This window comes from Orbicella franksi, chromosome 1, assembly GCF_964199315.1.
Source record: "Orbicella franksi chromosome 1, jaOrbFran1.1, whole genome shotgun sequence".
In the NCBI taxonomy this organism is placed as follows: Eukaryota; Metazoa; Cnidaria; class Anthozoa; order Scleractinia; family Merulinidae; genus Orbicella; species Orbicella franksi.
Genome location: NC_138145.1, coordinates 19,606,737 through 19,631,340, shown reverse-complemented (window position 1 = coordinate 19,631,340; position 24,604 = coordinate 19,606,737). Strand labels below are relative to the sequence as shown.

At 37.1% G+C, this 24,604-nt stretch overlaps 1 protein-coding gene and 1 long non-coding RNA gene across 2 annotated transcripts; both read right to left on the bottom strand.

Annotated features, from left to right (window-relative positions):
- Positions 1-11,536: 11,536 nt before the first annotated feature.
- Positions 11,537-13,026, bottom strand: LOC145495569 (uncharacterized). Its single transcript, XM_081475213.1, has 2 exons — positions 12,252-13,026; positions 11,537-11,875 (listed from the first exon to the last, which is right to left on the bottom strand). The coding sequence occupies exons 1-2, from the start codon at positions 12,641-12,643 to the stop codon at positions 11,785-11,787; spliced, it is 483 nt and encodes a 160-aa protein (XP_081331339.1). The 5' UTR covers positions 12,644-13,026; the 3' UTR covers positions 11,537-11,784.
- A 3,730-nt stretch (positions 13,027-16,756) lies between these two features.
- Positions 16,757-21,796, bottom strand: LOC145495591 (uncharacterized). Its single transcript, XR_014050453.1, has 3 exons — positions 21,683-21,796; positions 20,060-20,156; positions 16,757-19,206 (listed from the first exon to the last, which is right to left on the bottom strand). It is a non-coding gene; the product is annotated as an uncharacterized LOC145495591 (long non-coding RNA).
- Between the last annotated feature and the right edge of the window lie 2,808 nt (positions 21,797-24,604).

Below are 24,604 nucleotides of genomic sequence, written 5' to 3'. Positions count from 1 at the left end.
CGTCATTAGTGGGTTTCTGTTCCTAGAATTGCTTGGCAATCCTCGACGTTTAGCAATGCGTAGGAGAACGCTTCGGGATGTATAACAGTCAGTAGCTTTGGTTGAAGAAAAACTGCCAACTCTCGGGCTACAGGAAGTGTAGAATCCATGTTACAGTGACTAACTGAGATGACTAACCGAGATAAGAAATTATCTGCTAAGTGTGCCGTGAGTACAAGCAATGCTGTTTTCAGCTGTACAGTGGAACTCCGCCTTACGGTCACCTTGCTATTACGGCAAGGTCTTTTGTCCTGGCGAAATAACCCCCGTTTATACGGCCACTCAAACCAGTTATGTTCAACTTTCCATTGTTAATATTGGAAAAGTGATTAAAGGGGCTAGGTCACGCAATTTTAGGCAGTTTCAGCACTGATCAAATGGTCATAGAATTAACTAAAATATCACAAAAGCGGCTCAAAACTATAGAAGATCTCAAACAAAACACAGGAAAGCCAAGAAGGGACATGAATGGACAAAACTGGAGAGGATTAAAATGGACTGGATTTGGGTAAATTTGAAAAACGTCGGCCCACCTTTTTTCAAATTTGTAAATGTCATTTACACAGCTGGAAAATCATTCTCAGTTGTTTTGTGGCCGTGATTTTGCAAGTGAAAGACTTTTGCTCTGCCAATTTGACACTTAGAGCTCATAATTAACAAAATTAGACAAGATTACCTAAAATAGTGTGACCTAGCCCCTTTAAAGTTTCAATTTTCTTAAATCATATCTGCATTCTGGATGCTTATGAAAGAACAGTTGTTTAGAAATGCAACTTTGATATACCTGTGAAGAATTCGTTCAATTTAGATCAGTCATGAAATTTGACCCTGCCAGGTTAAAACGGCCACCATATAACTGACGGCCAAATTTTCATGGCCCGTTGGTGACCACATTAATCGGTTTCCTTGTACTTTTAAATTAAACTAAATGTCTGGAAACTGATGATGTGTCGTCAGTAATTTTACATTTTTTTCCTATTTTAAAATGTTTAACTATAAACGTATGCAATGAAATATTGCTTGAGAACGTTTGCGCCCAAAATGTTCTCACGCGCAGATTTCTTTAAAACTTACCATTAGTAAGGTAAAGATCAACTGTTGCCAAAAAAAAGCAAAGCAAAAATTGGGGTCACGGTGCTCGTTTTCCAGATATGGCGCATTGAAGACCATACGTTTCTACAAGCTTTCGTTATTTTAAGACGATCTTAGCTTACAGCTATCAGCAATAAAAGAAACTACATTAGAGAAATTTAGATTCGGTTAACGTGCTCAATTCAATACAGCTGAGACTATCAGATAAACTTTTTCAGTTGATGCCGGTCTTCGAGGTAGAACTTGAACAGTTTACAAGTGCGAGTAAACATTGCGAGCCTTTCTCTACAATGAGTGGTGTCCAGTCTTTTGTGGGCATGAAGCAAAGATGGCGGCTACCTGTACGGGAATGGGACAACGTGGGCAAGGATTTCTGTGAATTATATGAATGCTTTTCCCGTAAGCTGAATCAGCCCAGCGTTATATACATGAAACGGGACCAAAAAAGTGGTTACTTAAGAAGTTACTTGACTGATTTATCCAGGTGAGCGCATAATTGAGCTTAAATTCATTATCAGCTACAGGCATCTTGAGCTGGACCAATTTTCGATAACGGCGTAACACATGTATTTTTTTTTTTATCATAGTCGATATACTGTCAAATTTTAAGCCATGAAATATGGCCTGTATAATATCAGACTACCTTCTTATGTCGCTGGAAAATGGAAATGAATATAACATAACGAGTGCTCCAGTTTCTTGAAAACAAAACTGTACTGCCATTTGAACTGATATCCCAACCGATTATGCGCAATCCCGAGGGGGAACTCCCAGAAAAATTGGATGGGGGTGTGTGGCCCCCTTCCCAAAACTCATACTCTATTTATGACCAAAATCTGTGATTTTCCCTACCACATTTATGACCAACAAGAGTAGCTTCTTCTAATGCATCAATTCCAGCAGTGCCCATCCATCCCCCCCCCCGCCCGGACCAACCCCTGGGTATTAGCGTTGTTTTAAAAATTGGGCAAATTCCCCTCCTCTGGGATCGTCGCCTTCCAACACCTCTGCAGTTTTTGTCATTAGTCAGTGAATAAATTGTTCCACTTTTCAGTATTTGCTATGGTAAGACTTAAAAGACAACAGTACATGTTAGTTGATTCTGATTATACTTATTTCTTTATATTGTACAGTTCCAGAAAATATCCATACTCCCCCCACAGAAGGGATTGGAATTTCCTGGGAGTTGGGGGGGGGGGGGGGTTCTGGAAGAACTAAGTGTCATACATTTCTACAAGAAATGTGTGAAATGTATAAATTTATGTAAGAAATATATAACGATTTTGTTTTTAACAGTTTGCTAGAGGATAACGTGACACTAAATATTTTGTTGTATAAGAACCATTTGTTTTGAATATTTTGACTTGAATAAAGACAATCCCGTTGAAAATGTTTACAATTAAACAACTATGATTGTTTGAGAAATCTCACAACTTTAATATTTTATTTCAATACTTGGTTAAAAGTTCGTTGAATCAATAACCAAAAAATTTAAACTTAGATTTTTTTTCTTTCAGCAGTGTCAACAACATACACGAAGCTGGACTCTTCAATCCACAAAAATGGCAACTGTTATAAAACTTCCGTGTGGGAGGTATGGATATTTTCTAGAACTACATGTGCATGTATGTGCAACAACGGTATAAAAATAAGCAAAAATACATAATACTAAGCCCTGCTTAACCAAATACATGTATTCCCCAATGTCTGATTTTAGTCATGAATGCTTAAGGGTTTTTAATTGCCATACTGTAAAAGAATCAGTTTAATTTTATTGATTCACGTAAATGATGTCAAAACAAAACCGTGATAGAAAAGCTCTTGGAAAGATGCCAAAAATTTTGACACTTGATGGGGCGGGAAAACTGATTTCTAACTTCAATACACATGCATGTCCACATGCACAAGTTTTTGTTTGGATTTCACATGAGAACGTTACTTTGTAATAGCCTGTTATGATATGCTGTAGTTTCTGCACGAAGAAACAGTTTTCCGCTTTTGCTGCGCAAACACTCCTTGTTTTCTCTGTAAAAAATAAACACTACACAATGCTCACCATGCAGGCTGATTTGCTTTTCTTTGGCAGGAAACTTGGGCTTTTTCAGCGCCCTTTCCCCTGTTCTATTATTAAACTGTGCAGGGATTGCGGTGGACGTGTCCCCAGCCTCGAGCCATGATAGGCTCCTGTATTGGCAGGCTACTTTTTCTGTGAAGAATCAAGACATTTTACATGTAAATGATGATGCAATATTGCATTTTAAGCTTGCAAGATCTGTCTTGAAGATTGTGTCATTTGAATTCGCAAACCTAAAGTATTTTGCAATAAACACTTAGATTAAGGGATGCTTTTAACTAGGAAAATTTTTTGACAGGTTTACGTAAACCATGTACCACGAATTAATCTGACAGTGTTGAATAATTGCTAAAAGACGATATGTTTTAGTACTTTGGGTTAGCTTTTCCAGCCACGCTTTGACTGGCTGGAAAATTGACTGGCTGTGAGGATGATTTTGCCAGGCTGGTTTGACCGTCTACAGAAAAGGTTTTCTTCTGAAGAAGTTCAGTTGAAAGAATTTTGCCTGCCTGTGAAAACCAGTTGCCCTCCTGCAGTAAATGTTAATTAATTTAGCCCTTGAAAACAACAAAATGCATTCTTTCATTTGGTTTTTTTTTTTTCATAAATTTAAGACTTAAAACTTTTCACTTGTGGTAGGGTAAGTTGCAACACATTTCAGGAATCAGTTGACACCAGAACTTGACAGAGAAATAAATGTAACCAAAGAGACGAAGGATTAAAGTGCTGCCACCTCACTTTGAATAATCAATGATCTGTCATATTTTATTTATTAATTGTCACTGTATATTTATTTTCCATCAGTGATCACATGTGATACATGTAGCTGACTACAGTGGGTTAAGCCCAACTGTGAAAACTTGCATCCACTTGCATGCAAATTTGATCTTGACCAAAGTGAGCTTAAGTCATTGCAGGTCAATGCAAGTGCACCCAAGGCCTGGCCAAATGAAGTTGCAAGTACACCCATGTTTGAGCTTGCCTCTTGTGGGTCCATTTGGCCTGGGCTTTACTTTTGGAATGTCACTACTTTCAGCATATTCTGTTAATAGCCATGAAATTTAATTGCTACTTTCATAGGGGATCATAACCTATAGTTAATCATTTTGTATAAGTTATAGTGACTATATGTACATGTGTATAATGTACATGCTTAATAAATCTCACACAGAACTCAAATTATTCTTAATCCAGTTTTTATTGCCATTTTGTCATGTTATTCTAGAATATAGGAACCCCACCTTACAGTCACCTTGTTATTATGCCACATTCTTTTGTCCTAGCGAAATGCCCATACATTTTTCTCATAGGAAAACCCTTTGTAAATGCGGCCAGCCCTTTAATATGGTCAACTTCCACATTTTGAAATCCCAACCTGTATAATCCTTTACAATATTACCCTGTTTAAATGGCCACTTGGCCAGTTATATAGTAAATGGTTTAAACCTAAGATTATCAGTAGTTTGTATAGTGTGATTGTCCAGGTGAGGGTTATGTTCATCTTTTCAAACTAAATATTGTATGAACTGATTGAAGTTGCAACTTTTTTAAAATTCCATCTGTATTCTGGATGTTTATATAAGAACAGTGGTTCAGAAGCGCAATTGTGATATTAATATCTGTTACTTCGGTTAAGACATCACTCAATTTAGACCAGTCATGAAATTTGATCCTACCCCATCAATATGGTCAACCTGTTAATACGGCCAAATTTTCATGGCCCATTGGTGACCGTATTAACAGGGTTCAACTTGAGGTTGCTGGTATCCATTTATAATCCTTGGTGAAGTAAGTTACTGTTTGAGTAAAGTGCTGCGTGAAGATCATAACTCAAGGACTTTGGGAAGGCTTCTTAATCTGGGGACCATTTCACCTGGGGCCCATTTCTTGAAGGTCCTGAAAAGTTTTTGCACCCGAAAAGCCATAGTAAAATTTCAAACCTTTTGACTATGGAGCTGTTTTATTCATATATTCTTAATATGAACAGAGGTCCTCTTCATATAAGAAGTTTCAGGCGTATACACCTCTCTGTCTTTAAGTACCGATTAACTAAAAATGGCTTTTTGGGTCCAAAAAGATTCCAGGGCTTTCGAGAAATGGGCCCCTGTTGTTATGCCACTACACCATAAACATTTCTACAGTACCTGAATTTTTCTATTTCTTCTTTTGGACAGCTGAAGACAAAATACCTGAGGACAAGACAGGAGGAGGATACTATTTACAAGCTTATTTTAGAATGATGATTTTTTTTTTTTTTTTGCAATCCAGGAGCAGGTAAACACTTGTGTTCTTATGTAAGGATCAAGTCAAAACTGAACCTGGTTCCTTCAGGGGAATCCCCCAAGGACATCCCTGCAGGGTACCCAAGTCATTAAATTCTGCTGCAGAAAAAGAATTAAAATGCACCACTTTTTTTTCCTTTCTTAATTAATGCACTATTATTATAGTATCCAAAAATAGTCAGAGAAATTTTTGTTTCTCAAAAGCAGGGAAAGTTCAGGGAACAAATGGAGAAGATGGGAAGGTTCCCTTTTGTACTGTACCTTTGAAAAAAAGTAGCTAGACCAAACTTCTGAACTAACTCCATTTCAATTAGAACCTATAGTACAACACACTTTCAATAAGTGACCACCAAACTAACTAAGAACCGACACTACTCAACTTATACCAACAACTACTTGCCGCTACAGTAGTCACCACGGTATTTCTTGACCTCAACAGAACTCACATGATGTTCTTCAACCAGCCTCAACACAAACTTCGCCAAAGTTAAATCCGTTGAATCAGACTATAACTAATCAGTCACTGATTACTACCTTTTCATAAAGGCTTGACAGGTTCTCAAAGCATCAGTGCTTTTACACTAGACAAACTACTTAATGATACTTGTCCACTTTTTTTCTTTGTGATTGGCAACTTGACAGTTGTTCCTTTGGGCACCTCAGAATGGGACATACAATACTGTAATGTATTCCTCAATCCCCTTCCCCCCCCCCCCCCCCCCAGCTCTCATTCTCCAACCTTGTCATGATTCACTGTTATTTCCGGGGTTCCCCAGGTTAAGGATTAGTTTTGAGTTGATCATTGCATTCCTTGATGTAAACCAAGTTCTGCTTTTAATTTTGAAATACCACAGACATGTAAATAATTTAAAACGCTTTCATTGGCTCAGTAAGTAAATTACATGTAGTTTTAAAGTGGATAACATTTCATTTGGTTATATTTTAATGTTTCTTCTGTATTTCCTCCTTGAAACCCTTGTTGGACTTCCTGATTTTTGCCCATACATGTCTTTGAGAAGGGGAAGTGGCCTTAATAGTAATATGGGCTCGAGGGTATAATTCTGCTTTTATACCTAATAGGGGTACTGAACAACAAGTAAAAATAAATGGGCAGGTTGGACTCTTTACAGAAAGAAGGGGCCAACTGAAGAAATACAGTAATTTTTCAGGAGAGTGAGAACACTTCTGAATGTAGATGACTTATCATTTCATTCATTCTTGTTCTACATGTGCATGTATATTTTAAAATATTCTGCAGTCCAATTGTAAAGAAATTTTTTTCCCAAAATTTCCTTTCTAGCTAGTGAAAAATGGAAGTCGGCATCAGAAGTCAAGGGTTTTTTTTTAACTTAAAAAAGGTCACTCCAAAAAGCTTACTTTTTTGTCCTCGCCTGTGCCTGTAAACATTTAGGTTTTTCCTTTCACTGAAGTTTCAGTCTCTGAAGTGCCTGCTATCCTGAAAAAATTGGTCTCAAAAGAAATGACTTCAGAGGCCATCATTTCGAAACTGTACCTGGCTGCCAGACCATGTTTATGTGACATCATTCTGTACGACTTGAAATTGGCGGGAAGGAGAAAACCTGCAACTGACTTGCATCAAAATGTATTTTTTCCAAGGGATTATCCACTTCACTATCTTCAATGCTATCATTTCCCAGTCTGGAGCATGTTTAGCTGAAAATAATATGGCTCAAGAGCAGCCATAACCCAGCGTGGTAGTCAAAAGGCTTGTCGGAAGCCATTTGGACAAAATTTCTTGAACGGAATTGACGCAACGGAAATGCAGCCTGGCTGCTGAGTACTGTTCAAAATGGTGGCCATGATGTCAAATTTTTTGCTTCCTTGGAGACGAATTTCACAAGGAAAACCTGCACTTTAGAGGCTGAAACTTCGGTGAGTGGCTAAACTTGGTGCAAGGTTTTTATTAGCGTTGACAAAAAAAATATACGTTTAATTTACATTTTTGGAGTGACCGTCTCCTTTAACCATTTCAAAACAACAAACAACAGGTGACTACATTTTGTAGTCCAATGATTTTTTATTGATGTGCTAAACAAAAACTCTGCTGCTGTGGCCACAGTGTCTTGATATTAAGTTAATTGCTACGAAAGTGAATATAATCTGGCAAATTAATAATTGAGTAACTGCTAAATTGAAGACTCCTTTAGCCTTATGAAAACATGTTAAGGACTGATTGATTTTAGCAGTGGTTGTTACAGTTGACTGTTTCCGTAACATAATGTTTTTTTTTTTAACAGGACAGGGTTGTTGACCCTGTGCCAAACCCCCAACCTGGAGGGCCAGGGGATCACTGTTTGTCAGGCCCCTACCCTTCGACCTGTCCGGCATGGGTGGCCCTACCAGGGTACAAGACTCCAGCCGGCATAGCTCTCCAGGTTATTGGGACACGCAAACCACCCTACCACGATAAGGTAGTGATCCCATTAGGGTGGAAAATTACAGTTGAAAACTAGAATTTGATTAATATCATTGATATAACTACTCTCTGAAGAGCTGTGTTACAAATTCTATGGCTTGCCTGTAATTTTTTTTTGAAGAATTCTTTGTTTATGTATATTCACATTATTCAAATTCTTCTCTGAGGTGTTATCCACTTTCAACAAATTTATTAAGAATGCATGTTATTGTTTGCGATAACTGTTTGTTTTCATTTGACCTCTGTTTGGCTATGCATGTCTGTGGTATTTGCAGTTACTGTACAGTGACCCATTGGTACAAATATGACTTCACCATTCAGTTTATTTATTAGCACTTATCCCTTCAGCACGAGTTTGAAGTTACCCAAATCTGCAAAATACTTGGAAAATATGACGACTGACACTGAAAAAGTTTGAAATATTTTGCTTTGTTCAATTTGTCAATCACCAATTAAGTGCAATGTGCAAGTGTTAAAATGAATCGTTGATAAAGTAAAAAAAAAAGAAATTATAACTGCACTTTGGTATTCAAAAGTTCTACAGGGCAGGGGGATGAGTGTTTTCAAGTTCCAAAATGTCAGTTGTGTATCACCTCAATCAAAGAGATTGTAGTTTCAATTTCTACTGAATTCCAATTACTTTGACAATAAGGCTTTATCAAAACGAATTAATGATCAGTAGAAAATGAATATGGTGATTCCACTTTGGTCTTCAGTGGTTTTATCGTTGGTTGTTTGTGGAGTTCAAAAACGACTTGCGAGTTTTCAAAAGATTTAATTTTCATTTCTGCCAAACTCTCATTACTTTGACTATGCAGATTTATTACAATGCATCATTGATGAATTTAGAAATCAAAATTGGGATTTCACTGTGTGATTCAGATATTTTATTTCTTTTTAGAACTAAACTCTCATAACTTTGTTTGAACTTTTGCTGAAGTGATACGTACAAAGTAAATGTCAATTATTTGTTTTATTTATTAATCCCTTTGGAATGAGGCTATGAAGTCTTGGTTGTTTTATGGTCCAGAACTCGCGGAAAATCCATGAAAATAATTACACCCCATTTGGGTTATGTTTTAAGTGAAGTCTCTTGCCAAAACAATATGGGCCATTGTAAAGTTAGTGATATGAGGGCACAAGGAAATCGATGCTGAAATACAATGTATGTTATAGAGCTCTCAGAACCACAAAGACGCACTACCTGAGGATATACATGTAGCTATCTCTTCATTTCCATACAATGTCATCTCGAAGTCATATTTAGAGATTCTCTTGAAATGTTGCAAATTTCTTTATTATAAATTTACACTTGCAGAGAAAACATTTAAAAAGACACTTCATTTTCTTGATGATTTAGCTGTCTCTAAACTTGGATACAATTTAATTTGTAATTCATGTTAAAAGATTTTCTTGAAATACTTGACACTTCTTAAAATTATTTGAAAATTTACAATTACAAAGAAAGTTAAAACTATGCAGCTAATTTCCTTGAGGATATGGCCGTCTCCAAAGTTGGATACTACTTTGGTCTTTAATTCGTATTTTACAAAATTAATTGTCTCTAAATATTGCAAAATTCTTAAAATTATTTGGAAATTTACTATCACAAGTTAAAGTTGCATTAAATTATCGTTGTTTTTGTAATCCCGTTTATAGTGCGTCTTTGTGTTTAATACCTCATTTCATTGCTGTATTTTTGAGGCACAAAATGTGCTTAGTTGCTCAGTTTGGAAAATGGCTTTTCCGGATTATTTTTTTATTCGGGATCAACCCTTTTGACGTCAGCATCGGGCAAAAAAGTCATTAATTGTCGCGTTCCGCCCGCTTTTAAAAGAATACTTAGCATTTTCTTTTACATGCTGAAATTTTATCGCAGATTTTCAAGGAGCTACCTTGAGTTACAGGTTCATATCTCGCAAATTCGAGGGGATTTTCAATCGTTCGTGCTTCTATTAAATTAAGACAGCCCAATTGGAGTTTACGATGTTACGATGTGAGTTGTCTAGATTTCTGTAAGCAAACTATAGCGTGACATGCAAAGACGCGTCACGCTTACGTAAAAACTTTCTTTGACAGTTACGCAAAGTATGAATAGGGAAGGGCCAACTTATTTCAAAGTCGCCTTCTTGAGCAACTAAGTACAGTTTGCAACTCGCAAAAACTACAGCGAAAACGCGATAGAAGTACAATGAGAGTTTTATGGCAGACATTTTATTAAGTAGTGGTCTTCTTTAAAGCAGAACTTGGTTTGTGGTCCTCTTAATCAGTGTAATCTCTCACACAACTAATCTCTTAATGTTTTTGATGGCGGCGTGGCAAGTGCGTAGTATGAAACATTGGGTCGTTATCATACTGTGTAACGGACATAATTTATGCGAAACAGTTACTACAGCGGTTGGAGAAAGTTGGAACTTAGTTCTACTTTCTGTAACCGTTGAAGCGACTTGATTTGCAAACGTTTTGTCCGTTGCGCGTTGTGTTACACGATTCGATGTTTCATTAACTTGTCACGCCGTTTTCGAGAAGGTTGCGGGACATGTTACGTGACAGATTACGATGTCAGGACTTAGTCATGGACACAAGTGTTTACCTGGTTTGTTATGATGGACTGCAGGTAGAAACGACAACACACGAAACTGTCTCTTTGTCTCTTCAATTGCGTTTTTATTGTGTTACAAAAAAAAAAATAAACAAAATCTAGTCGATCTTGTCCCTGCTTGTCGGGTTGTTTTCACTCCGCTCAGAGTTGAAGAGTTTCTTCTGTTGCTCATTAATATTCCAACTTTAAAATCCTGGTTTGTTTATATGCTCCGTCATCTTTGATGACGACACTTGAGCATTTTAATATGGCCGTTTGCTCTCAAGTGGAGATGGCATAATGAGGGAGGTGAGAGTTTGCTCCCCATGCCTCCTCGGTTGTACTTAAATACGTCTTAATACCACACCATTTGAATTGGAATTTTTGAGAACCGTAAGTAATGCGCGAAAAGATTAATGCCAAAATAGTAAAATTTAAGATGCGTGTTCCAAGCACTGTATCTAGAAATTTCCGTTGGAGGGAAAAGGAAAACAGGAGCGCTAAAGTACAAATCATGTTTAGTAATTTCCATGGATGCCAAGAAAAGAATCCAACGCAAAAAATCATTGATCTGACTTTCCGACCAAACCTCCTGCCGACTGTCCTCCCACAACCTTCACCAAAAGAACACAAGTCACTTGAAACTCTACGTCCAAACTGATACAGGTTTAGGAATTTTTGCTTACGTTTAAATAAGATCAAAGTTAAAGCGATGAAAGATTAGTAATATGTTTTCAGGTTTAAGCGTATTTTGCTAAAGTAAAAAAAATACTGATGCGAAAGCAAACGGGCGATTTTCGTCCGTTCACATCACCTAGAATTGCATTAACTTTGTTTTGATATTTAGTTGCAGTTATTTAAAATCGATCGAGTCTAATTTGTACAAAAAAATCCAAATAGTTTTCGAAAGAATCGTTTAAATATTCATAGTAAATCTTATTAAATATTCACAAGTAAAATCGTCTTTAAGGTATTCCTGGAGGCTAAAGTGACATTTTTGTTTTGCCAAAATTTTTTGTCCGCTAGAAGATAATTTTAAAACACAAACGTATGCTAAGTTTTAGGTCGGAAAAACCAAACCCGTCTGAGATATTGGCATGCGAAGTTTCGTTTCTATGTAGGTTTTCGCGGTAAAAATACGAAAAAATGTCCTGCTGTGGTCTCCCAAAGGATGGTCTTGTTGACAGCTCAACGCAATAAAACCTGGTAATTCGAAATGTGACACCCTCTTTGATCGTGATGGCAGCCGAGGAAGCAGTAAATGCGCTCGACCGTACTTTCAGAGAGAACGGGTAAATAAATCGCTTCGTGTACTGAATTTGTTAATGCTTGACGTCGTGGCCACAAACAGTCCTTCTGGGATACGGATGCTAAAAGATAAAAGCAATTGTAAGTAACAGCGCTTTGGCAGAGTCATTGTAATTACAATAAACAAAAGCGCACTGGAAAATCATCGGTCAAGGTTAGCTAATGTTTTCACATAAAATTTGTAGCTACACAAGCTAACAAAACATGAATCAAAAATTTCACTGGGAAGTACCAAGGGGAAGTGAAATAAACGTATGTTATGGACGCTTATGTAATGAGAATGTATTCATTGCTCACAGATCACATATCATAGAAACGTGAGAAAATCTCAATGCTAGACAAGACAACTAATCGAGCCATCAATCTTCAATGAAAAAAGTTATGAAATTGAGACGGTTTGTTGTAAGCTACAAATCAAGATACAAGCAGGAGTCTCACCATTCCCTATTGCTTTCCTCACGAAGTTCCTTTAGCGGTGGTTCGTAGTCAGAGTCATCGTGGGGAGAATCGGTCGTTGATTTCTGCTCTCGTTTGGCGTTGACAATGGTTTTAGTTGTTTGAAAGGTCTCCAAGACCCCTTCATCTCTCAGTTGCCGTTCTACATCTTTCGCACTTTTTAGTGTCTTTCCACCAGGGTTTGTGTAGCGTAGGTAGACCTTAACTCCCGAGGACGACTCCCTCTCCTCCTGTTTTATCGTCCAGCCAGCTTCCCTCAACTTATCAAAATCTAGCGCAATTCTTGATTGTGTTCCAGAACCACGAATCGCATTACCCTTCACCGCCTTCGCCGCTTTCTCGCTAGTTTCTCTCTGTCGCTTTTTCGGCGGCATCACTCCGACTACTTCTTTTTTTCTTTCGTTTTTTTTTTCGCTATATTCTCTCGCGCGTCCTATCTTTCGCTCGCTTCGAATGTCAATTCTCGCAATCACGCTGTCAACACTAACAGTTGGATGCCGTTGCGGGTACCGTTGCTATGGAAAGGTGTTATTGTTTGTAATCGCTTTTTCCGATTGGTTTCGCGGGAAAAATAGCACCCCGTAAAAGGAAAAAAGGGCCCAAAGCAGGGCCGTTTTAGGCGATATACCGCTGGAAACTATTATTGTAGGCATTTACAAGATGGCTGCCGAGGAAAACAACGAAAGGAGAGCTTTCCGACTGGTAATTTTCGAATTAAAGCTCGATCTTGTGTCTAAATAAATGGTATAAATAAATGTGGGAGATTGTTCATTTCATTTTCTTTTCATAGGTTAATCACTACGACTTAAAACTTGGCAGACAAAAACTACGTATGTGAACGGACTTTTTTGTGCGAGTACGTCAAATGCCTTTGAATACAAGACTCGTAGAAGCATTGCCATTTTTATAAGGGTGTGAAAACATATTTCTAGACATAATTTTTTCCCGTTTTCCTTTTCTCTGACGTACTCGCACGGAATTTTAGTTTTCAACCTCGTGCATAAATTGGCCAAACCTTTCTAACATTGAAGGAATATTCTTTGAGTTATTTTGCAATAATCAAAACAAGAGGGTTTCGACCACGCCCATTTAAATATCAAATTTCAGGGACTACTTTCATTCTGGCTGAAGAAAATTATTTTTTAAAGTAAATACATAGAACAACGTTTTAGATGTAAAAATTTGATCATTTTTGAGCCAATATTTTTAATGATTTGATGCATGCAAATATGGTAGAAAAATATGCAAATTAGCCTCCAGGAATACCTTAAAAAAGGCAAACACGGTGGAATTTTGAAATTTATTTGTGCTTTTGTTATTGCTAATCTTGGCTTTGAATAACATAAAACAACGAATGATCCTCGGAAACTCAGGGCAGTTAGTCGGAAGAGTCGACGTAAACCGAGCGGCAAAATCGACCCGACGAACGGTTTTACCGCTCGGTTTCCTTCGGTCTCGTCACGACTAACTGCCGCTGCACCCCCGAGGATAACAACGAAGTTGAGCAACTATAAGAAAAAAACGATGAGAAACGTTTTCTAGGTACAGTTTGTTTAAGACGTAAAGATCAACAATTGGTCTACGAAATTTAAAAAAAGAAAACGAAATATATGCTTGGTTTTAGAAGTTGAATTTATAGTTTTGGAGTGCGATATTGATAATTAGCTTACATTTATGTACTTAGTCAAAAACTAAAGTTTCCGCGGTACTCTCAGGTTTTGGAAATCAAAATAAGAAACTGGCCAAAGTTTAGTGTAGAAAAAAAAGAAAAATTAAATACCAACTTCAAGATCAAGTAAGTTAAAGAAGGCTAGATAAACCCTAGACGTACAAAATTCATATCGAACTATGGATACGTTTTGTCGCGTACCCAAGTACATGGGGAACGGTAAGCGTCAACCACAGCGTACAAAACTTGATTTTTAAATTACTTTAATGAATCAGCTATCGTACACGTGCGGTGAAAACTACAAGGCAAATTTGATTGCGTAATCAGAAACGAACCTAAATAAATAACAAGCGAAAATAGAAATCATGAAGAGCAAAAAAGCGATCAATATGTACAATAGAAACTCACGTCTGATCCTGCGTTAGCGAGGTAAACACATAGACTCCAAGAAAATAACTCAAACTCCTGACTCCTAAACACTCGGATGACCCCGATACTGAGATGACTGCGTGGGTTATGTAAGCGACTGGCTTTTAAAGTAAATTGATAGCTAAATCACATGATATAAAACGCTCTGATTAATGATTAAAGGGCACGAACAATGAAACGATAGAAACGATAATAAAACTAAACAGAGCTGCAATGATAGAGTAAACAAAAACGATCTCTTATACTTTGAGCGTTCAGCAAAAAAAACACCTTAACGAGGTTAGTTAAACGTTTTGAAAGTCAAAATGAACAATTGGCCTACGCTTTGACCTTTGATCACGAAAAATGTAACTATGGGTGCGTTTCTTTAAGAAAATCCAAGATTGGATTCTTAAAACCGAAAGAATCCGAAAACGGATTTTGCGGATTCTTCGGTTCCTTTGACGCACCATGATCCTAGAGATCTTGGATTGATCTGTTTAGTAAAGAAACGCAAAATCCGTTTTCGGATTCTTTCGGATTTAAGAATCCAACCTTGGATTTTCTTAAAGTAACGCACCCATATATATTTAGTAGCTAAGATTAAAATTTCCCAAAAAGAAGCCTTCGTCATAGGCGTTATTTGTATCATTACGCAACACTCCGGGAAGAAGTGTTGCGTGACAACTCAAGTAACGCCAACGCAATAGACTGCTTTTGAGTTCTTTTAGGTTAACTAATTCCTGGAGTTAATCAGAAAAAGAAGCCAAAGTTGTAATTCCAGATAATTTTAATTTATATTTTAAGCGGTTAATGCTCTTAATTTTTCTTTGAACCGTGGACTGATAGTGTTAATAAATTATGTTCTTACGATAATTGTGACTGAGTTATTTTTATTCGATACCTAATTTGTTTTTACCTTCAGAATTTAAACGAAAAGAAATATTTTTAATTTAAAGAAAAGCCCTAAACGAGAATCAGCTCTTTCAGAAGACTCCCAGATGACTATCAGCTCAATCTAGTGTCGCTTGTGAAATTCCAGTCAAGCCAGATCAGTGACCTTCATTGTTCAAAACCAACCCCAACATCCTGGAAATGTACTACCCATGACCTGCACTAAAGCACTACTGTTTTACGTCCTCAACAACAGAAAAATTCCAGAAACACTGATTGAAAACAAACATCTTTCAAGCCAATTAGAATAAAGGTGTGGTTTTCTGACGTAGTCAAGTAAAGCCAAAAAGACATGAAAAGCAAACCCTCACCTTCCCCCATGATGCCTTCTCCACTTTAGAGCAAACGACCACACCATCAAAGTGTCCAAGTGCCTCCATCAAAATGAGCGGAACAGATAAACTCACCAGGATTTCTCAGTTGGAATATTGCAGAGGAACGTCAGAAACACCGTCCTCAGAGCCAGAGTTTCCACAACCCTGCAGGGACATCGATCGGCTAGATTTAAATCTGACCGTTTGTGTTGTGTGCGGGTGTATGGGCCATCTCAGTTTCTGAAAATAATCTAAAATATACTACGTTCAGTAGAAAATACCAAATCCACAAAGAAAAAACTAACAAGCTCATTAGCACAGTGAAAAAAACTATTCACTTGAGCTAAAAGAAACCTATACTCTAACTAACTAGTTCTGCTATTGAATTGATACTTAAGTAGTAATAATACTTAGACATACCCAATCTGCCTAAGTTAACACTTTTTGTAGAAAAGTAGGATTAAAAAGCCCGATTCCCTAAGTGGTTTTGAACTAGTGAAAACTACTGCATCAAAACCCTAACGAAAATAACCATAAGGGTTAATTTTCTCTCTATTATACATGTACTATGATGCCAATATTATGGCTGACTAGGAACGCTCACTAGATCTGAAGAGTCTGTTCTACACCCCTGTTCTTCTGACTATCCCCACGTTTGGCCTATCTTTAACACGTTAGTGTCAATGCTAATGTGAAGACCTTATGACACTAAAATTTGTAGTGTTTTCTTAGCAGAGTTAATTAGTAATAGTTTACTTCTGTGCTAATGAGCGTGCAGTGGCACCTTTAAACAAAGGAGGCAAAGAAATGATTTTAGAAAAAAAAATTCGTTTTTTTTAAAAACTGATCGAGAAAGAAATAACAATTTTGTGTGACAATAAATGCATGTTAGCTATAGAAATTTGTGAAATCCTACAGATTACTATTGCTTTGATTTCATAATTTCTTAATCCTACAATTGAATATACTTTAAATGCATTATTTTGGAAAAACGTAACTCAGAATTTTTTGCAATACTGATCGTGTAATAAATATCAATTTTGTATAACACTTAGTAAATTGAATAAATTTGTGAAAAGCAGCAGATTGGTATTGCATTCAATTAATAATTTCTTGATCAGCCAATCAAATTTACTTGCATTACCACAAAAGGGTAGTTTTAGGAAGCTTCCTTTGTTCAAAGGTGATAGAATAACAATACTATACATGTAGTTTCACGCACCATCATGCTATTGATCAGAACAAAAAAAAAAATCAGTGACAAAAATGAAAATGTTGTTCACCAAAAGAAAATAGTTGTGATCAGTGAAAACTGAATTAGCCAACGATTTTAGAGCATGATGCATGTTGAAACTACAAAAAGAAAAGTAAAATATTGTCTTGAATACAAGTTTCCTATTGAGCAGCTACTTTCCCAAAACAAGTTTATTTGGATTACAAGAAAAGCAAATAGCTAGCATAGCATACAACATACAGTGTACATGTATATTTTTTCAAAATCAGACATAAAAATGAAGAGAACCTTAAAAGGTTTCTTATGTTGATGTTGGCAAAAGATATTGTTTTTCAACTCCAAATTAAAATTAAGATTTCCGCGGAAAACCAATGGAAGTGAACAGATTTCACCATAAAGCTGCTCAATAGGAATCTTGCGAGAAGGAGAAACTAGGTTTTCATGAGCAAATAAGTGGCTTTTGTAAAATCAAATTTACTGTAATGATTATATCCTGCTGTCTGACTTCTTTAGTGGTACACCAAAGTGCCTGTACATGTATCAAAAAAGTGTAACTTCAATTTCTTTTTAGGAACTGAAATATATTGTCGTTAGAGCTCAATAGCAATATTTTAGCTTTGCGTTTAGGAGCATCCTAGAATTTTAAAATGAGAATTTTTAATGAGCACTCAAAAATTAATGTCTGTAAATGTGTAAAAAATAAATAATGGTAAATAAGTTTTGACTGTATTTTCCAGTAACAGAGGCTTTGGACAAACAATTAGGAATAAAAATCAGCGATAATAATTTTGAATGACCTTTTGATGACTCATTCATCATTTCAAACTCGTAAAACTAAACGTCCAATTCTTATGAGTTCTGTATATACTAGGAATGCCTGTGAAAGTCTTGTTGCATCTGATTAAAAACTCTACAATGTGGAATGTAGAGAGTGTTAATTAAGAACTAAATAGTTTTGCTTTGATTGAGTCAGATTGAGTGTTCAGTTTAGGTTTCTTTTCTTGGATAATTAAAAATAATTGATAATTCTAATTGAAACATATTTTAGTTTATTTTCTGCATGGGTTTTTGAAATTTCATCGTCTGTTTCTGAATTTGACAATAATAATTGCGAAAATATACTTTTTAAGGCAATTTTGATCAAAACATTGGCTGTTTTTGTTTTATTTCTGTACACATGAAAATACCACAAGAATTACCAAACTTTTAATTCACAGAAACAGATTTTACCATAATTGAGTTTCAGTTAATTTTTAGTGATGATTGCTATTGGCATAATTCCCAGCTCTGATATAACGAATTGTATGGAAAATGTCACAAGTAAGCCACTTATTTGCAAATGAACGACACCCACACAACAAACTGGTCAGTTCAATACACTGTTTACATTTGCACTAGTTACATGTGCATCAAAGTGGTATTGGAATACAATGTTAAAGATCTTCATACTGCAACTAGATAAATTTAAAGGTTGGTAAAATTTGCTATTTTAGTTAGTTGCATATCCTGGGCTTTTTATCTTAGTTATTAATTGATTGATTGATTGATTGATTGATTGATTGATTGATTGGTTGATTGATTGACTCAGGAATTTCCCTTTACCTATGATTAAAAAAGAGATCTTTGAAAAAGACAGAAAATAAATAAAGCTTCTTCCCAATTTGCTCATTGACCAAAATAACAGCTGCAAAGGAGACCTGCAAAACCACATGTGCACATGTAATTAGGAAATGAACAGAGAGTAATAAATTGGTATTATAAATTTTCACCTTGAGTAGTCAAATAATTTCTCATCTCAATCAACCCACGGTAATGTGTTGCCAATTTTGTTAAATTGGAATTTGGAAATTTTGGTTTTTCAGGAGTGAGGGAAACCGGAGTACCCGGAGAAAAACCCTCGGGGCATGGTGCACTGTGCCATCTCTGCTGCCCATAATACCTCATATACCTTAATATATTTATAATTCAACTTATGAAAGCCTGTCATCCAAGGCTCGCTTTCATCCACTGTCCTTGATCCCCAGTTGTCAATCCTTAGTCCTACACTTGCTTCTTGATCCACTGTTCTGAGTCCTTGGTCCTCTGAGTTGGGTCCTCTGTCCTGGTCCTCTGGCGTGGGTCCTCTGTCGTGGGTCCTCTGTCGTGGGTCCTCTGTCGTGGGTCCTCTGTCCTGGGTTCTCTGTCCTGGGTCCTCTGTCCTGGGTCCTCTGTCCTGGGTCCTCTGTCCTGGGTCCTCTGTCCTGGGTCCTCTGTCCTGGGTCCTCTGTCCTGGGTCCTCTGTCCCGGGTCCTCTGTCCTGGGTCCTCTGTCCTGGGTCCCCAGTCCTTGATCCTGTGATCTATGTCTCTAACAACCTGCCTGCAAATCCAATAATTATGTAACTAGTAAGTATTTTGTACATGGCGTTTGCTAAACTTGCATAAAAGCAATGTGCAAATAATTCTTTTCTCTTAAAATTTTGCTTCAGAGTCTTAAGAATTTCACAACCTCCTAAAGGATTACCCAAACATTTCTACCCCACCAAAACAAACTAATTCCCCGAGCAATCAATCAGTGTTTTTGCAGCAGAATGCTAGCCATAAGCCAGGCAATGATGTCCCTTGTTAAGATAAATGATTCTGAACCAGACATTAACTCTGAAGCCAGAGGCAAGAAATCCCGATTCATCCCAAGGAATAATATTGTCCCAGGAATAAATAAGACCTGGTCCATGGACTACTTGAATGGACTACCCATGGACTACCCTAGATGGACCACCCTAAAATTTGAGGCGAACACGAAATCAATTTAACGATACTAGAACCTCAACAAAAGATGCAATCGACCAACAAACACAATTTCAGAACATTTGTGATGTAACAGATTTAACGATCATGGCCGGGTTTTTCAGAAGGCGGTTAACGCTAACCCAGTCCTGATTAAAAGTTAACCAAAGTATAATTTTCTCTTGTATATAAAAAATGTTTTTCACTTCTTATGTTTAAATTTGTGTATTTTGAGATTATTCAAACTCAAAACAGAAGACCAAACAATAAAAACAGAAAATCTCACTGCAAAGTTACTTTTAAACTCAAATAAAAATTCTCGCCTAACCTGGGTTAGCTTAATCGGGCTTTGAACAACCCAGCCCTGTGCTTCGCTTTTAGCCTTGGCTAAATCTACATATTAGAACTTTAGTACAAAAGCAACGTACATGTGTCACAACATGTACCTGTTAAGTTCAAGTTATAGCAATGCCACAGGTCAGGCCCAAGAAGACTCTGGTCAGTACTTGCTTCATTATCTACTGCACGACTTTGAAATTAAGCCTGTAAGAAACAAATCGTTCAATAATTAGAAGGGCACAGAAATGCTCAACTTGGAGACATGTAGTTATAGTTTTGGCAAGAAAGTATGTTAAAAGTTAAAGTAAACGCTCTAAACATCTAGTCGTCTGCATTGCATGTCACAGCTCTTTATTCTTGATCGATTGATCATAACATCTGAAGATACACACAAAGAAAACATACAGCAATTTATTTTAACGTGCTCTAAAAGAAAATATATAAAATGGAAACTTGTCAAATTACTTTCCTATACGACTAAGTGCCTTTGAAAATGTGGTACAATTTTGGTTGAAGGACTGGCAAGATGAGTGTGGATGAAATTGACACCATACTTTTATTGTGAGCACAAACATGATCACACACACACTCGCAACAAAATTCAATTTTACAGCAAAATTACAAATGGACAAAGATAAACATGAATAAGAAGTTTAGGAAATCATAACATCATTTCTACCTACATAAAGAAACTAATTTTCATGAAAAAAATCGACTGCCACTCAACAGCTTCGAAGACCGATGCAAAAACAAACTAGGCTAGTCACCAGTGCTTTTCTGCCCACAAGGTGACTCCAAGTAGACCGGTTAACAAGTAATTTCCACGAAAAAGCACGTTTTTCTCACTTCTTAGCTTCCAAAGTGTTTTTTGAAGAAAGAAAATTTATTCCAAATATAATGCAAATACTCAAGCTACTATTTTCTACGTGAGAGATCTCCTTAGTAGGTAAGAAAGGATCTTTGAACAGCTGGATCAATACTTGAATCCATATCAAATCAAAGGACATCTGGAAACTAAATCAACCATCCAGCCCCCTTCCTCCTGGAATTTCCTGGGTCTTTGACTCCCCACCCCTCCAGAATTTCCAATTCCCCATGTGGTGGGGGTATGGATATTTTCTGGAACCAAACAAAGGCGAAATGGCAAAATAGGACTTAAAATTGTGGTATACGATTAACCCATACAACTATTGAGAGCTAACCACCTACAACTCAGTGACATAATTAGGCTAACCAGAGCACTATTTAGGACAAATGGAGCTGTCTGTTAGGTCTAGGTCTATTCTAGCCTGCGAACGCAGACATATTTCCAGCTGTCACTTGGTTCTGCCGAAAAATAACACCTGCGAACCCGAGCCAGGAAACGATCTCTGTGACATAATGACTTTTGTTTCTCCTTGGCCAATCAGATTCCATGATAGAATGAAACTCGAGTGCTCCTCACAGTGAATACCTCACATAGTAGTTCTGGGGTTATTTGAGCTAAACTGTGATTGGCTTAGAATTCCTACGTCACAGAAATCGTTTTCTGGCTCGGGTTCCCAGACGCTATTTTTCGGTCGAACCAAGTGACAGCCGGAAATACACGTACGTCTGCGTTCGCAGGCTAGGTCTATTCAGGCTAACTGTAGTAACCTTTTGTCATTTCGCCATTTCGTGTTTTAAACACGGTCCGCATGACCCGTTTTCACAAAAATGGCAAAGTAAGCATTGTAAATTTATTTACATACCATTTTGCTGTTCCACGTCTTTACTACCAGAATCTCTCCTAACACATGCAGGTACAGACGTAGGTGGATTCAGAATGGAATGACATTTCTGCAGTGTACTTTAATTTAGCTTCCTGGTTCTAAACAAAAAGAAAAAATATTCATTTCGTTATCCATTTTTGAATTTGTTTTTGCACTTTTTGTTTAATTGTAGTAAAAGCTGGGAAACTTAACAATCGATAAACGTACGCATAACAAGTTAAAATCCGAACATTTATTCTCATTGAGTCATAGAGTCTTTATAGCTAGCAACTGTACTGCATCGATGCTCAAGCTGGTTAATTCACTTCCCCCACAAAACGTCCATAACTACCACGCAAGCGGCATAAAGGTCCACAACTCCCGAAGAAAAGTTCGGCGCCATGTTGGAATAATGGCTAGGACCCATACCCTCGGGGTGAATACAATGTCATGTAACGAGTACAAACTGTATCCATGAACTGCACAAAACCCCTACACCGCCATAGTTTTGTAAGTAATATGGACCAAATGCAATTAAACCTAAAATACGCTCCTATAGCAATGTACACCGCTACAAAGCAACGCGTATACAAGCCTCTCCATGCTTTAAAATATTTGGCTTGCATGTTTAAAGAACTGACAAGGACACAAAGAAACACATATTGCATGTAAGAGGCTGTCCGCGTAAGAACGGGTAAGGCAAATTTTGGACCTTCACCGATTAGCCTCATTTTTTCAGTAAAAGTCAACTATTATATCCAATGTACAAATATCACACTTACTTGGATTAATTCGATTTTTTTCTTTTTTTTTTTCATTTTTTGCGAGACGGTTTTCAAGGTGACCTCAAAACAGGTTATTTGCCTTGGGAGACTGACATTTAGCTAAAAGTATTGGACGCTGCCAAAACAAAGTTTTTTATTCCAACAAACTGAATGTTTTGCATGCAAAATTTTCACCTTTCTTCAATATTTTAAAGGTTTAACAATCATATTCTGTCAACGTTTGACGGAGTTAAGATTTTTTTTAAAATATCCCTGCCGAAGTCCGGAATGTCTGAAGCGTAACATAACAAAAGTTAAAAGCTATTTTCGCAAATGTGGGACTTGATCTAGGATAAATTCTATGATAACTCAAAAGTACTAACAACAATGTAAAAATGTAGGGAATAAAGTTTGTGGGCGCTCTCCACTGCGCGCCGTACAGAGCTCCACGAATTCGCCAAATATTCGCCATTTTACACTTTAAGTTCAAAACGCTTTGCATGGGTTTATTTTCGCTGGGGATACTAGTGGAAAATCGCGGATTTAGGCCATAAACAGAGTAAGGGTTTTCAAAAGCGGGCCGTACATCCCGACCCCATTTTTGTGGGAGTACCACCCCCTCTCCGCCCCTCCCCCCTTACGACGTACACATACGAATACCGCACATAAAGGTACTTCTCAAAAATAATGTGAAAGGAAGGAAACCTTTTATATGAGCGGCATGTGCACACATTACATTTTGAATTTCCGGGGGTTAATTCCCAGGCCAAAAATGGTGCTCTAATCCCTCAACTTAGGGTTATATTAGGCAATCAAAATGGCCCTTCCCGTGGTTAAAAATAATCACTTGGACAATCGACAAATCTACGTGATTTGAAATGCCGTTTTCATTTTTTGACACTTCAAATAAAGCCCAGGGAGTTTAATTTGCAGGCCCTATAAACCCAGCAGCAATATCACTGACGGACATGATTTTCCCTTAGAATTTCTCTTGATCAACGTAAACTGTAACCATTGGGCTACAGGGGGACTCCTAGAATTGGGTAGCAAATTTAACGGTACCTATATGCACACTAGGTTTTATTGATAGCCTCATCTTGCTTTGAAAAATATGCCATAAAAAAAGAAAGACATTGCCTAAGTTATAAAGTCTTTTATGAAATCCCTTTTTAACTCTTTCCTAAGGAACGAAAAAATAACATTTCCATCAATTTCCGTTCTTTCGCAGGTCTTTGCCTGTTGGATACAAGCTAATCAAGAGAGCTGGAATAAAATTTAAAAAAAAAACACATAACAAGATGGATGTATTTTACGGTCAGCCAGGTTTAATGTCCTATCTTAAAAGCTCTTCTCACCCTTAACTTGGTTAAAAAAGGCAAAATTGAAGATTAGACGAAAAGAAATAAATGGAGTCCAACACAAATATGAAAAAAAACATTGGAGTCCCTCTACGGCTGAACGCCATGCCCTTCCGAACCGAAGCGCGGAAATGTAACCACAGGGCTACAGGGGAACTCCTTTAATTGGGAAGCAAATTTAACGCTACCTATATGCACATGAAATGTAGTTTTTATTGACAGGCTAATCTTGCATTGGCAAATGGGCTATGAAAAAATGACAGACCTTTGGTCAGTTATAGAGTTGTTTTAAGTCCATTATTCAATGTTTTCAAAACAAAACAAAAATAACGTTTAAGAAAAAAAGAATGGAAAAAAAAAATTTGGAGTCCCTTTGCGGCTGAACGCCATACCCTTCCGAACTAAAGCGCGGAAATGTAACCACTGGTCTACAGGGAGAGTCCTTGAATTGGGTAACAAATTTAACGCTACCTATATGCACATGAAATGTAGTTCTTATTGACAGGCTAATCTTGCATTGGCAAATGTGCTACGAAAAAATAACAGTCTATTGGTCAGTTTTAGATTTCTTTTAAGTCGATTATTTAATGTTTTCAAAACAAAACAAAAATAACGTTTAAGAAAAAAAAAATTTTAAAAAAATTTGGAGTCGCTCCGCGGCTGAACGCCATGCCCTTCCGAACCGAAGCGCGGAAATGTAACCACTGGGCTACAGGGGGACTCCTTGAATTGGGTAGCAAATTTAACGCTACCTATATGCACATGAAATGTAGGTTTTATTGATAGCCTTATCTTGCTTT

Bases quoted from the DNA above. Each gene is read 5' to 3' on its own strand.
- LOC145495569 (XM_081475213.1), bottom strand. From the start codon at position 12,643: ATGCCGCCGAAAAAGCGACAGAGAGAAACTAGCGAGAAAGCGGCGAAG. The intron at 11,876-12,251 runs GTGAGACTCCTG...TTTATCTTTTAG, and splicing joins GAGGAAAGCAATAGGGAATG to CATCCGTATCCCAGAAGGAC.